The following is a 14,919-nucleotide window of genomic DNA, read 5'->3' on the forward strand; positions in this document are numbered from 1 at the left end:
GCGCGGGGGTCGCGGCGCGGGGGTCGCGGCGCTGGCGGGTCGCGCGGGGCGGCGCGGGGGTCGCGCGGGGGGTCGCGGCGCTGGCGGGTCGCGCGGGGGTCGCGCGGGGCGGCGCGGGGGTCGCGCGGGGGGTCGCGGCGCTGGCGGGTCGCGCGGGGCGGCGCGGGGGTCGCGCGGGGGGTCGCGGCGCTGGCGGGTCGCGCGGGGGCCGCCGCGGGGCGGTGCAGGCCGCGGTGGCGGCGGGGCGGAGGCGGCGGCGGCGGCAGCGAATCAGCGTCCGCGCTCGCGCATAAGAAGCGCGGGCGGCGGCGGCGCCTCCCCAGCAGCGGCAGCGGGATCAGGGTCGGGATCAGGAGCGGATCAGGATGCACCATGAGGAGCTGGCGCCCCTGCAGCGGCCCCGCTATGGCTGTGAGTGGGGCGCGCAGCCCCCGCGCGGGCGGGGAGCGAGGCGGGCGCGGCGGCCCCGCGCGGAGCGGCCGCGCTGCGGCCCCGGCGCTGGGGCGGCTCGGCGCGGAGCGCCCGAAACTTTCTGCGCGGGTCGCGTTACGGTTCGGGGTTGCGCTTTTAAAGCGCTGCGTTTTGGCGCGGGCTCTCCGGCGTCCCGCTGTAACTCTAGCTCGCAACTGTAACTCCGGAGTGTAACTTTATAACCCCGAGTTTATTGCTGTGTAATTTCGGATTGCAGGTTTAAAGCTTGGATTCCTGCTCTGTAATAGCTATGGATTATAACTTTAAAACCTTTGCTTTATAATTTTATTACTTTGGATCAGGGCTTCATAACTTTAAGTCGCAACCAGAGTGAGGTGGAAAGCAGCCCAGGTGCTCGCTGCTTTCTCCCTGGAGAAAAGCCCCAGCACCCCTTTCCCCTGGCCGCAGGGGCTCTCAGCATCGCGCAGGGTCCCCTGCGGACCCAGAATCACCATCCGAGCTGCGTCAGTGATGACTCCGTGGTCCCCTCAGGAAGCTCACCTGCTTTTCCAGAAGGGCTGTGTAGGGACATGCAGACTGTTTGTAGTGCTTGTAGCCTCCATGGGCTTCTTGGTGCACATTCCTAGTCACACTGGTAGTAATCAGGCATGTGCCCGGGTGCCCCTCACCCAGGGGTCTTGCTTTGGGTGCTGGGAGGGTGCGCGGGGAACAGCCCTCCAGCTGCGGGAGAGCATTCCTCCCACTCCCGGGAGCAAACTGGAGCTTGCTCAAGGTGTGTAAAAACCCTCAACAGAAGCGCTGTGGCAGTCAGGGCCTTGGCAGGTGTTTGCTGTGCAGTTCAGGCCTGGCTGGCTCTGGAGACTTGCTAAACTGGACATAAATATGGCCCTTACTACTCTGCTGTAAAGTTTTATATGGTTAAAGATGAGGCTTGGCCTATGAGCAAAGGGCTTGTCCTTTGTGCCCAGCTTCCTGGCCCTGCAGGAAGGGTGATGCAGCGACCTTACTTAGAGGTAAGGTACCCAGAGGTGCTTGGGGTACCTTGAGGCATCTTGGCTTTTTTTTTTTTTTTTTTTAAATCTGGGAAAGAATGACCTTGGTTAAGTGTACTAAATATTGACTTGACGCTATGATCTGCCCTCTGTGGATTTGTGCTTTGCTGGGAAGCAAAGTGGTAAGATACTTCCAGCTCTAGCTCCTTTCCCAGCTCCCCCTGCACCGGGTGCTGCTGGCATCAGAGGGAGCACAATGCTTTTCTGCTTGTCCAGCTCCTGCTCCCCTTGGATCGGTGTTGCCTGCTCCCTTGGGCTCAGGCGGCTCCTTTCAGGTCCTTCCCTGAGCGAGAAGCTGCGGCTGCTGTACGCCAACACACCCTCCTGTTTTGCCTATGTCCTTTTCCTGTAGAGGACAGGACAGAACTTTCTCAAATATGCGAGGCTGACACTTTATAATTAAAAACAACAACAATGAATACCATTCTGAAACAAACAAACAAACAAAAACAACAAAAACATCCTGACTCCTGCAGACCATAGCCCTGTTTGCATCTGAGTACATGTATTAAGTACTTTGGTTCTAGCTGTATCTAGAGAATGCAGTGTGTTTTCTCTACACTGTATTTGTCTGCTGTTAGGACGATGAGTGATGAAACAACTTAAAAATAGTCAAGAATGAAGAAAAGACTCTCTAACTAGAGAGCATGCCAGCATGCTTTGAGTTGTGATGAAGCCAGATGTAAGCTGTACTCTGCCGTACCTTCAGCTGTGTCTTGTCCATTTGCTAATGAAAGCTGCACTTTGGATCACTGGCAAACACAGCTCATTAGTGTCTGTGCTGGCTCTTCCAGCAGAGTTAATATGTTGTCCAACTGAGGCTCTCAAGTTGCTGAGACTCCTTGCTCCAATGGACTAGTACTGTTTTAAAATTTAGTCTAACCTGGACTTTCTACTTTGATTTCAAGCCCCTGGCAGAGTTATTAGGTTGTTCTGAAGGAAATCAGCATTTTAATGAGGGCAATAGTTCCACCTATGTCCTAGCAGAGAGCTATCTTCATGCATTTCAGCTCCATGAGGAGAGAAGAAAGCATGGGCACCTTCTGGGTATGTTTTGAGCCTAATGGATGCAGTTGGGAAAACTATCTCTGAGCATCAGGGTCTAAGAGTTTTTATTTAGTTAAGCGAGCTCAAGTTGTAGCACAAAGCAAGAGTAACCAAGAAGGTGTGCCTCGTACCTGAAAAATAAGCTTTATGTTGCAAGCTTTGCCAATGTAGTAAATCAAAAATATCCGCCTGGAAAAAAAATCTGGAGCTGATGGTTTCCAAGGTCCCTTTCCGGTGCTAGGTCAAGGGGCATGCTGCACCTGGGGACTCAGGCCCTCAGAGTGAAATCTCTGGGGCTATTCATGCTGAGTTTCTGTGGAATTTCAGGAATCATGTACCGAAGGTGCTTCCAGCTCCAGTTTCTGTTAACGGTGTAAAAGATGCAGAAAACATTCCGGTTTCATTGAGCTTTCTGGGAGTTGGCGCCCAGCGCGCTCGTGTGTGCACAAGGAAGTGGCTTGTGCAGCCTGGCGGTGTCAACGGGCTCCCTGCGGCTGGGTCCGCAAGGCTGATCCCAGGAGGCTGCGGCTGCCTCCTGGCTCCTTCCTCAGGCCCAGCACTGTCAACTGCAGCAGTCACCCAGCTGCCGAGACACGGTGCTTGTAATGAAATGCAAGGTAGGAATGAGCGATGCACCAAAAGTGCCTGGCGCCATCGAGGGTTATGGAGAGAAAAGCATAATTCTGTATTGTGTCTTGGGTTAAATGTGAAGGCAGTAAATCAGGCAGCCCAAAGCTGTTTTCCCAACACCTTCAGGTTCTTCTCACCTTCAGGTCTCCCTGAAAGCTACGGTCAGGAACAAATGATTACTTATGTTTTATAGGAAATATCTGAACGGCTTCATGACACTTCCAGGAATGTAATAAAGCTACAGTGAGTTAGGCCATGAAAGTTTGGATTTGCAAAGGGTTTCAGCCATTTCCATGCTCAGTGTAGCAGAATAAACGTACTTGGGTTACTGTGCCCCAGGTCGCCCTGTTTTCTAGAGAAACTAGATGTTTCTGCATCAAAGGTGTTGAAAAGGAGGTGCTGGGAAATGGGTCAGGAATAAATACCATTCAAGGCTATCCTTGGAGTTTTGCCCCCTTCTGAAAGGAGGTGTGTAAGAAAGATGGACTTTGCAGCTGGAACCGTTGTCTTTTGGGTGCAGACAGCTGGAGAAAGCCTCATTTCTCCTGCTAAAGTTTGGAAATGGGGTTGATGGCAGCTTCTATGCCTGGTGGTAGGTGTTACTGGAGGAGGCAAATAGGTAGGTGTGGAGTTTTGAGGGGGGAGCTGCTCCAGGAGATATAGGCAGGGGAACAAGTTTGCTCTGAGGTGAAATGGAGCCTCAACTGCTCTATGAAACAGTTTAGGCTCCCAGTTCTGCAGGATGTGAAAGCTTGCAAGCCAGTGGCTTTTCTAAATCTGTTTGACTTCAGAATCTGTAAAGTTATTTTTCTGCATGTCTGTAGTGAATGTAGAATCAAATGGCTGTTGTTCAATGGCAGAAGAAAGATCTCTTGGTAAAACTTTCATAGGGTTTCATTAAATGAAAACAGATGGGTGAAATCATGCTTTTTTTTTTTTTTTTGAAAAAAGGTTTAACTGTATCCTATGTTTTGGGGTGTATGCTTTCTGCAGCACTTGTGGCTTTTGAGAACACTTCTCTTCTAGTCTTTTTTTTATTGATGGGTGTAATTTGGCAACCAGACACTGTTTATCTTTTCTTCTCTTTTGTATGTTGCTAATAATTAAACTGCTGAATGAGGACTTGAAAAGTTTAACTGTTTTGTTTAATCAAGTGCGTGCAATTCACTTGTAGGAGTGGTTCTCAGTGCTCTGTTTCACACAGAGCAGGCCCTTCTCCCCTGGATCTCCTTGGTAAAGAAAGGACTCAGCTATGTTGCAGCATGCTTAAAGCTACCTGAGTGCTGCTATGACAGGAAGTATTAATATTAAACTGGAATCAGTTTATAGTACACACAAGTGTGCTAGCTGAAACCCAGTGCTTGAGTCAGGCAACAGGAAGTATGCAGATTTGCAGGTTGCTTTTTCTGTTAAAACTAGTATTTCAGTTGCACAGTAGTAGTTCTGGCTCAAGACTTGTTTGTTAGAGCTGCTGGTGCAACTGGGCTGTGTTTTACTAGGAACGGTCTTAAATTTATGGTGGGAAAATGACAGCAACAGGCAGGAGCAGTGGGTCATATTTTACTTGGATGATAAGCAAGCGGTGTTCTCTGCGCCTTGCAGGAAATGATTAACCTGCTGCCTTTGCTTCACTTGCTCAGACTGCTTTGGTGGTTTTGGGGTAGATGTCTGTGAATTTGCAGGTGCTATGGAGGGAAGGTGCAGTGTCTATGTCTGTGGGCAATGATGGGGCACATGGAGGGACACAGAGCCCAGTAAGGGTTCCCAGGAACCCTTGTGGGGATGGAATGTGGTCCAGGCTCTGAGTTTCTTACAGGTCAGTGCTTGCTGTAATTTCATGTTGGTTTTTGCCTTTAGACAGCTAAAATGGAGCCAAAAGTTGGCTGGGCTTTGAGGAAGACTGGCCACAGGGTGTTTTCAGCCTTGTATCCACAGCTGGTGATAGGGGAAGCTGCTGCTGTGGCTAGTGCAGGGCCTGGTTTTGTGCTGATGGGGCTGTGGGGTGAGTGATGGGCTGGGGAGGCCAGGAGATGGGGTTGCTGTCCTCCGGCACAGGTGGAGGGAAGGGGTGTTGCTTTGGCCATCAACACCCCAGCCCCCCTTTGAGGGAGATACTGATTTGGGTGGTGGTGAGGGAATCCAGCAATACCCATGTCTCTCCTTCCTGCATTTTTGGTTTGAAATGTGTAAGCAAGTAATTGACCTTTCTGAACTTGTCAGGGGCCTGTTTCAGTGTTAAATTTCAAAACTACTGTTTCTGTTGAAGTTAAATCTGTAGATGTCAGCCAGAAGCACTTACCTGGGGGCTTATGTCAGGGCTATCCAGGCTCTGTTGTAACATAACTTGCTGCAGCCAAAGGACAGGGTGAGCTCAAGCACTGCAGGGATGAGATGCTGGGAGCAACTCACACCCTGACCAGTGGCTGCTGGCAAAAGGTGCTGCCCTTTAGGTGCTCAGGGGCTGTGTCTGCCCTGAGGCCTGGAGAGGTGGCAGGGATGTCCTCGGTACCATAGGTAAGCATGGACGATGTGTGCCTAGCAGCCTGGTTGTTGATTGTAAACAAGGTAAACAGTTGAAAGCTGAAGACGGCACAGGTTTGCTGTGCTGGAAAGAGCTCCTCGGTCTTAGGGTTGCCTTAGTAGTGCCACTTGGGCTGGGTTCCTGGCTTGCACCTTGCTGTGGGAGCAGGGCATCTCGTGGGGCCCGAGTGCTTGCGCGTGTCCTCAGGGATCGGTCACTAATGCTCATGTGACTGCAGAGACCAAACCTGCCCGGACACTTCTCGCTCTGCACAAAGTTGCTTTGTGCTCCTGGGGTTTCGGCTGCTGAGGCCTCTGCAGCAGCGGTGCCAGTACTAGCTGGGGGCGTGTATGAGGCTGAGGCTGCGGCAGCCAGGGCTCATGGGTGTCCCCTCTGCCCTGGAGCCAAACCCTGGAGCTGCGGGTCCGTGTGCTCAGTAGGTCACCTGCTGCAAGGAGCAGCCATGATCACACGATTGTTTTTGGCTGAGTTTGGTCCCTGATCTGGCTCCCAGAACAAGCCCAAAGCTGAGGCCACCAGTAGGACATAGCTGCTGAGGCTGGGATGAGCCCTGGTGGCTGCAGGCGGGAGGCAGAGCTGATTTAAGTGGTGTTACTGCTGAGTGTGGTGAACACTGGGGCTGCAAAGGGGGTGCATCTGACCAGGGCACCTTACTGGGCTGTCGGAGCTGAGCCTTGGCTGCGGGAAGGGTGTCCATGGGCTGCTTCACATTGTCCTGTTCCTGCAGCGCCTGGGCACCCCCGTGCTGAACCAGGGCACTGGTTCTCTTAAACCTCCTGTTTCATAGAACTTCAAGTGGCTGTGAAGTGCTAAGGAAACAGTAGGAAACTGTCTCAGTATCAGGGTAATTGAGTGAGGAATAAAATCAAATATTCTCTGTATGTAAGTTAAGATGTAATAGTTCTCCAGTACACTTCTGCTAGTGACATTCCTCTGGAGTTGTGGGGACAGGATGAGGCTTGAGCTATATACTGCTTATTCTGTGGCCTTTCCCGAGATGAACTGTTTTACCCACCTTTGATTTGAATAGCTGGTTGGCCTCTGTTCAGTAGTAAACAGGTCTTATATTGTATATGATATTAATGTAATAGCAGAAATAATGTTCTGAAATCTCAGTATGGATATGCAGTAATGTATGTGCAGCCCACAGGGTACTGAGAACAGCAGGGAATCCAGCTCAGATGAGGGGTATCTGGGCTAGAGCTTTTACCAAGGAGGAAGGGTTATCTGTTAACAAAATCAGACCCCCAGCAAACACAACTTCATTACATTTGATCTTGAATTCCTCTGACTACTTTTCAGAACATAACAGGGGAATTTACTAATTTGATGTCTGGGAGAGTAAGTGGTGCAGAGCCTCTGCATGCAAACCTTGGTCCAACCTTGGTGTGTGGCAGCTGGCTGCTGAGGAAGTGCAGGCTGCTTTGCTTGCAGGGGTGTTTGCATAGCTCTTGAGCTTGCATCGCGTTTGAGCATGGTAATAAGTGTCTGATAAATGGATTAGAAATCCTAGAAAGTGCACAGCTTGTATCATAGCTAAGGCAGGCAGCTTGCTTGTTGTCCAATTTCTAGCTTGATACATATCCTGAAAAATAAAACTATACAGTTTTGCTGTAGATTTAGCTGATGTGAGTTATTCTAGAAAGCTGAATGTGACTTTTTAATGTTGTGCATAGTAACAGGGAAAACAAGAGCCGTAGTTCCTCATAACACTGTAATGCTTAACCATGGCAATAGCACCCAGTTGTTTCCTTTTTTTCTCCCCCAAATTTCAAGTTAAGTAGCATAACTGAGTTCTAGCAAGAGTGCTCACTTTAGGAGATGTGTTTTGAAAAAGGAAACGGAATGCATCTATGCAGGAGATGGCGAGACTTGGGGTTCAGCCGCTAAGGATGTGAATTCCCTTCTCGGACAAAGACTTTAAAATGTGAAAACTAATACCTTAATCTGAGATTAAATGTATATGCTTGTATGTACTGTGGTTGCCATAACAATGACTGAGAGCCAGTTACACTTCCTGTATTTCAGTGGTCTTGGTATTGCTATTTTAGGCAGAATGCCTGTTTTCTTTGAAGCAGCTTCATAAGGCTTCAAATGTTCTCCTGGTATATTCTTGATTGACATACCTCACTCAAAGCCAGGTGAATTATCTTCGTTATGGACTTCATGGCCAGCCAGGTTCAGGGCAGAGGAGAGGCTGCCTTATGCTCAGGTATTTGCTGTGCTATCTGAACTTCAGTATTTAGGGTGGGTTGTGGGTAGGTAGAAGGAAGCAACTTGAAAAATTAAATATCAGGCAAGTAATATTGCCTTCTCTAGGCAAGAAACTGGCAATTTTCGTGTATATTTGAAGGAAATCTTACTTCAGTTGAAGTGAAATGTCTTGTTTAGAAACTTGCAAGGGCATGGTTTGGGTAAAAGTATACCTTGGTAGTGTGTGCGGCTGTCAGTGACTTGTTCTGGCAATGAAAATGCTGTCTTGATTGATAGGTAAGGAGGAGTATCTGGTTCACTTGATTATATGATGTTCTGCAGTGATATGTGCAGTAGCAGATGTGTAATTGTCACTCAGAGCGACTTGGACTCTGACTTGGGCATCAGACCTACACTGTGGAAGGGTGGAGTTCTGCTCTCCTCAAACCTTGCTCTAAATTGCAGGATTAGAGATTTAAATTTTGTGCTTCAGTTCTCTCTTATAGTTCCAGGAATTGCTGATAATGAAGGGAAAATGCAATTCACATTTCTGTGTATGTAAGTGGGGAACAAATTTAACACACCAGTCAGGTATGTTTTGAACAGTCCAGAAGTGCTGTGTGGGAGCTGCTTGCCAAGCAGGGCATTCCAGCCTGCATGCTGTGCTCCTGAAGAGGATGAGCAGGGAGTGTGAGGAGGAGGTTATTTGGGATTCAGGGGTGCCAGCTGTAATAACCCTGTGCATCTGAGACGACCAAACAGACTCCAAGATAACCTGGTATCGGCTGTGACCTCAGTTGCCTCTGATCTGGTTGCCTGTGTGGATGTGCTGGTGTTCACCCTCTTCCTGCAAAAACATTCCCAAGCAGGAGGAAGGAAGGCACATCAACCTCAGTGTGGGCTGGCACAGTTGTGGCAGAGGGTCGGGTGAGGGTCCCCCCTTGGGAGCTGTCACAGCTAGCAGGAGGGGAGCCTGACCCTGTGCTGCCTTCTTTCCTGGAGCGCTCTGATCCTGCAGGGCTGTCTTCAGAGGAGGAAACAACCCCTGCATTTGCTGTGTTTTGGAGTTGCTTCCCAAGCAGCTGAGCTGACTTCCCAGGGAGCTGGGAACATCTGGGGTAAGGGCAGGAATGGCCACTGCTCTCACGATCCCTGCCTCTGGCTGCTCAGAGATCCGGATCCTTGCCTAAACTTATGGAGCTAGTGTGTTAATGTTCAGCCTCATATCCTAAATTTCTTTGCTTTAATCTCCCTGTGGACTTTAAGCCAACTTTTACACAGAAATTGTTCAATCATTCTGGGTTAGTTTATTTTGTATGGTGTAAACTAAAACTTCAGCTCTTGCCTATAACAGCTTAAGGTATTCTTTTCCCTGTTGGATTAAAGTTCTTGTGCCTGTAAATCAAAGCTGAAATTAGGGCCTTCAGAGTTGTTCTGATGGTGGCAATCCTTTAGGAAGGGAAAGCAAACCATTTCTGTGAGGTAAATGTTACATTCCCAAGGTATAGGCTTATAGACTTCATGGCATACACAATCTTTTCCCTTTTTTATTCACATGTGTATGTTTAAGGAAAAATGCTGTAACACTTGAGGTGCTTTGAGGCTCCTTTCAGAGCGTGAAGCAGGTGGCTTGTTGGGATGTGAGCAGAGGAGAGACTGCAGGAGACTGACTGGGAGGCGGGAGCAGGGGATGATGAATCCCCAAAGGCGGTAAGAGCCGAGACCAGATGTTAGGGCTGAGTGTCTCTACACTGCAGTCGTTCTCATGATATTTCACACTCTCTCAGTATTTAAGTAATGCTTTTGCTTATCTTTTTTTTTCCTAGGCAGGTGTTTGAGTCCTAGTTTTATGGTTTGGACCATGGTCAGCTGTGGCCTAATGCTCCTGTCCGAGTTAATCGGTGATATGAAGGGACTGATGAAGTGTTTTGCTCAGGTTGTCTCTTGCTCTTCAGCAGTCCCTCATGCTGTACTCCTCTGGTCTTCAAACTACCTTTTGCATATTTCTTCCTCTTGGTGACTCTTCAGTTGGTTTTGTGGTAGGAAACTTTCATGTCAGTCTCCCAGGGATCTGAGCATTGAAACCATTTGGAACTCTTTTTACCTTGCCATCGCTGCAGGACTCTTCAAGGAGGTGAGGGGCTCTACTTCCCCTCTCCCTACCCTAACTGCTGCTGTTCCTGCCTCTTCCCACTCTCCCTTAGTGATCAGCCTCCAAGTAAAGAGAACATGTGTGGCTCAGGCTGTCTATTTGTAAGGATACCTACAACTTGCTGTTCTGTATCTTGTCTGCAATGCAGGGGAGCTTTGGGATGTTTCTCAGAGTGTACAAGATATTAGACAAGGTTCTGGTTTGGCCAAGAACCATCTGCAACACTTTGCAGGGAGTTAGTTTTGGTTGTAGTTTAAATGGCAAGCAGGGTTTTGATGTTTTTCAAAAAAAAAAAAAAAGACAATGACAAAGCTTAAGACATTCTTTCCTGTAAGTTTTAGCTGATTTTGTGAAGCATCAACAGCTCTTGTCTTTTATTAAAGATTGCTAATGAATACCAGACATAAAGTCCACAAGTCAAGTAATTCCATGAAAGTGAGAGCAAATAGTGGTGAATATCCCAAAATACATGAAATTACATCACAAGTTTTCTCAAGCAGTGAGAGGATAAAGGTGACAAGAGGAGCCTTTTACACTTTACTACTTGCTTCTGCATAAATTAACATCTGAAGAGGGAAAGTCTATTGGAAATTCCTGCTGGAATGTGTGATACTATTTTGAACATCTCTAGTCTCCAGAGATGTGCTAATCTGACCAACTGGCTTTCCACAAAATTGCTATTTTTTAAAACCCACATTAAAAATATCCTTCTTGCTGTAAGTGTGTGGAAACGAACTAAACCCTCTAGCCAGACTAACTACTTAGCTGTGCAGTGTTTTCCAAGCTGGCTTCAAGTTTTACTGTGCTAACAACTTCAGGGCTATGCAAGTAAAGAGGGTGGACTGCGAGGGGTAACAGTAATGGCTGTTTATTGCTTCTCTAGTCCCATCAGAATGATTGCGTCTTTAGGCTAGTAACTTAGGAGTTTAGTATGAAATGGGGCTTTAAGTCAGCTGGGGAGCTCATAAAAAGGAGCCACAGTTTTTAAAGGTGTTTCTGGAGTGCCAGACCTTTTGGGAAGCCTGTTGTGTCTTGAGGTAACCAGCTAGCAAAGTAGGCAAAGATAAACAGCTAGTGTCTTATTAAGGAGCCACTTAAGTATTTTTAGAAACTGGCTGACAGGTAAATGTAGGTGGGAGGAGTTGGGCAATAGGCAAACTGATAAACTGTATTTCAGGTTTGTAATTGTAGATGGCAGTGCTTGCTTTGAAGCTAATTGAAATTAGGATTAGATTTTCATATACTTTTTCCTTATTCCCATTACTCAGTCTCCCTCTCTGTTCTTCCAAGCATACAGGACAAGTTAAAATAAAATAGTGCTGTTTTCTGCACAAGGTGAAGACTTCTACTAGAAAGGACGTGACTGTTCTCTGGTGGTGTTATACACTAAATTCATGTCATAAGCAAAAAGATGTTAGAGCATTTATTGGCATCGCTTTGTGGTGTTGTAGAAAGCCTGAGGTCTAAAAGTGTGGATGTGTACACATATACAGAAAAACGAAAGTTAAACTATGGACACATGATTGCTTGTGGAATGCCAAAGCCAACTTCATGCACCTGTGGTTAAATGTGTCACTCTAAACTTTGTGGGAATTCAGGTGTCTTGAGATGTGTTCCAGGAGTCCAGCAGCCTTCTGCCAATGTTGACACTTGGCAGATTTTCTAAAACAAGACAGCTTAGACACTTGGCCCCAGAAGCATGGTTTGTGGTTGACATTGCATCATTGGCCCTTAGCATGATAGTCCTAAGGCTTCTGTATCCTAATAGTGCTCTGTCTGTAAATGGATGTGGTTGGACTTGCGGCAGCTGACGGGAGACTGAAATAAGGCCTTTTTATCCTTGAGTACAAGGAAAAGGGGTGGGGAGAAGATGTCTGGGAGGTTGAATGTGCAGGAATAAGGCTCTACAAAAGCTCATGGGAAGGAGTGGTTTAGCAAACATCTTTAATTTACATCAACATGTCTTATGGAATTTCTGCATTATTCATGTTCAAATGGGGTTTAGTGTGTTCTCTCCAATGTATGGCAGCAGAAAAATCTGATCTAGGGGCCTAACTGACCTTGTGTGACACTAATTATGTGTGGGAATGGTTAGTGGCTGTCTTTTGGCCAAATTATGTGTGTTTATTCCTGCATGAACATTGGAGCCTGTGAGCTTCTGATAGTGTAATAACTTGATTAGGAGAGCCATAGATGTTTTTAAGAGTGTTAGGACAGAAGTTATATATTGGTAAGATTTGAAATGTGCCAGGGGAAAGATGCTTATTGTTTGAAACTTTATTATAAAGTTCTTTGTGAATCTGCCCTCTCAAGTTCACACTATGGTGGGTTTTGTGCACTTGCGGTGTCTTCTTTTGCATAAAACCCTTGCTGCAAGGGAATGGACTGAATTCTCTTAGCCAGAGAGATACAGAAAAGGGTCAGGCCCCCTGATTTTGGTGCTGTGGGACAAGCATGAGCTGCTTGTGTCCGCTTTTTGACAGAGGAAGCCTGTAGGAAGCACTCTTGATCAGGTTGCTATTTTTTTCCATAAAGATGGATGTTTTTGAGCAAAATGGTAAATCTGTAGATACCAAATACCATAATAGCAAAAATCCTGTAATAGATGATGGTGTGTTAAAACCAATTTTGCCAGCCTCTTGTTATCTGTTTTCATAGTTCTAGTTGGTATATTTTCAGCTGTGTATTTAATAAGCTGCTGCATTAGATACCTGTGAATTAGTATGTGGAGGTGGAGGCTCGGGCTGGAGCTTGCAGCGCTCTAGCTGAGCAGTGCTTTCCTGATCCCCGCACATGGAATCCCATCCTTGGGTTTTCCAGCAGCCAGATGTTGGTGTCAGCCCCTGACACCTGCTGAATTTATTGGCAGTGTTCATGTCAGGATCAAACATGTCTAAGTCTTTGTATGACCTAAGGTGTTGGGGTCACCATGGCCATCTAAAATGCAATCGACTTTTAAACTCCAGCACTGGGGTGTGATGAGGGCAAGTGCTGCACATTTGCAGCTCTTTCTCTTGGCACAGATGCATGTAAACAGGTTGCTGGCTGGTGCTTGTCACTTGGCTTGGGTTTCACCATGGTCAACTACAGCCACTGGGCCCCGGGCTGGAGCCTCCTCAGCTCTGGGTTTTGTGCCATTCTTGGACCTACTGCAGCAAGGCTCTGACAGCCCTCACATGTCAGGGCAGCGTGGCTGGGACATGGCAGGACAGGGCTATGTGGTTATGCACGGCTTGCCTACCTTCTTGCCGGTGTCCTCGAGCACTTTCCCCACCTTGCCTACAATGTGGCTTTCTTCCATGTTTATCTTCCCTATAAGGTCTCTCAGGATGCCTATGGCTGGGTTAAGCATTTAGATAACATTTAGAAATATTTAGCTGTTTTTTACTCCACCATTTTACAGCATTCACCTGTACCTTTTTTCCTCTCTTCCAGTCCTGTCTTTACCTGTTATTCTCTGATGCTGTTGAAGGGATTTGTTCTCTCCCTCCTCAGTTATGTCCCACCTATTGACCTTCACTCCTGTGAGTTCTTTGCTTCCTTGCTTGTATCTCTGTTTCCACAAGTAAAGTCTCCAGTAGCCTTTAATAAGGAGGGGAAGTGACCTGGGTGAATGAATGGTGCCCTTCCTTTCTTTGGCTTTTTCATTGTAACTTGTCTTATGGTGGCTCTGTGGCCAATGCCCTGTTGTGCTTGCTGGAGGCTCCTCAGTGCTGTTCTAAATTGTTGCAAATGGTCATATGTTACAGTGTGAGTGATTTACTAGCAGACCTTAATTGCTGCTGTACATTTTGAAGTATTTCCAGCCTTTTTTTTAAGAGAACAAAAACTAGTTGTTTTGGGAATTGTTATCCCTGAATAATTTGGAATTAGGCCTTTTAAATAATTCCATGAGTTTACATAGCAGAATTTAAAAAAAAGTTATTTTCATGCATTGTTTTACTGAATTTTCAAGTTCAGCTTCACTAAAAAAGACAGTTCCATGGGATTGTTTGAAAGCCATTTTAAGTTTTAAAGACTTCTTAGAGTCATCTCAAGTATAAAATGTACTAATGTGAAAGATTTGGTAAGATCATTGTTGATGGGGATTATCACTGACCCTGAGACGCATCGTTTACATAGCTGGCACTTGGCAGTTCTTAATTTCTGTGTAGACCAAGCAGATCTTATGTTTCAGATCTCTTCCTAGGCATCCTTAATTGTTACCAAGATAATGTCTCTAGCAGCTGCCTTGCGGGCCTCATCTGATCACTAGAAATGATGATTGTGGTGCAGTTTCCTGAAACTTCAGTGCTTTTGTGTGCCTGAGAGGTGGTGCTACACAAGGTCTTTGAGAATATTTTTGGTTTTAAAAAAAATTAGTTACACCTCCATAGTCCGCCAGTCCTCACTAGTGCCTTGTCTGTTCCACTGCTTCCATGGTGCTGGTAGGTGCAATGAAAATATTTCAGAGAAAGGTGAATCGGTGACATGCCAGCTGATACAAGATTCTCAAGTGCCCATGGTAAGCAGATTGAGTTATTGCAGGAAATAAGTGGAGTGAGAATATGCAGGAAGTTGCTCATAGAATATAACTGTTCTGCACTGAATCAACTAAAGGAATGAAATGTGGGAAGACAATTATTGTACTAAGTGCCAGAAGAAGTCTGTATTCATGCTGTTCAAAATCAAGGTGTAATAGTTTAATGCTGCTTGCTATTCCATGAAATGTTTTCTGCATGCTCTTGCTTCAGTGTTTTTCCATGAAAGAATCTCTAACGAGGAAACACTGATATTTGTCTGTTGACTAAGGGAATAGGCACATCCCAAGTGAGCTGAAATGGAGAGCTTTTAGGCTGGCTACACTGGCATTTTTGGTTCTTGTTAGCAAT

At 46.7% G+C, this 14,919-nt stretch overlaps 1 protein-coding gene across 2 annotated transcripts in view; it reads left to right on the forward strand.

The window, feature by feature from the left end:
- Window positions 1-324: 324 nt before the first annotated feature.
- The window catches only part of IQGAP2 (IQ motif containing GTPase activating protein 2), a 110,544-nt gene continuing 95,949 nt past the window's right edge, over window positions 325-14,919 (forward strand). For both annotated transcript variants that reach the window (XM_088534421.1, XM_088534422.1), the window contains exon 1: window positions 325-411. In XM_088534421.1, coding sequence (XP_088390547.1) covers window positions 366-411 — 46 coding nt within the window. In that variant the 5' untranslated portion in view covers window positions 325-365. The remainder of the gene's footprint in view (window positions 412-14,919) is intronic.

Source organism: Tinamus guttatus, unplaced genomic scaffold (assembly GCF_059628265.1).
Source record: "Tinamus guttatus ecotype Peru unplaced genomic scaffold, ASM5962826v1 Tinamus_guttatus_pri_ptg000561l, whole genome shotgun sequence".
In the NCBI taxonomy this organism is placed as follows: Eukaryota; Metazoa; Chordata; class Aves; order Tinamiformes; family Tinamidae; genus Tinamus; species Tinamus guttatus.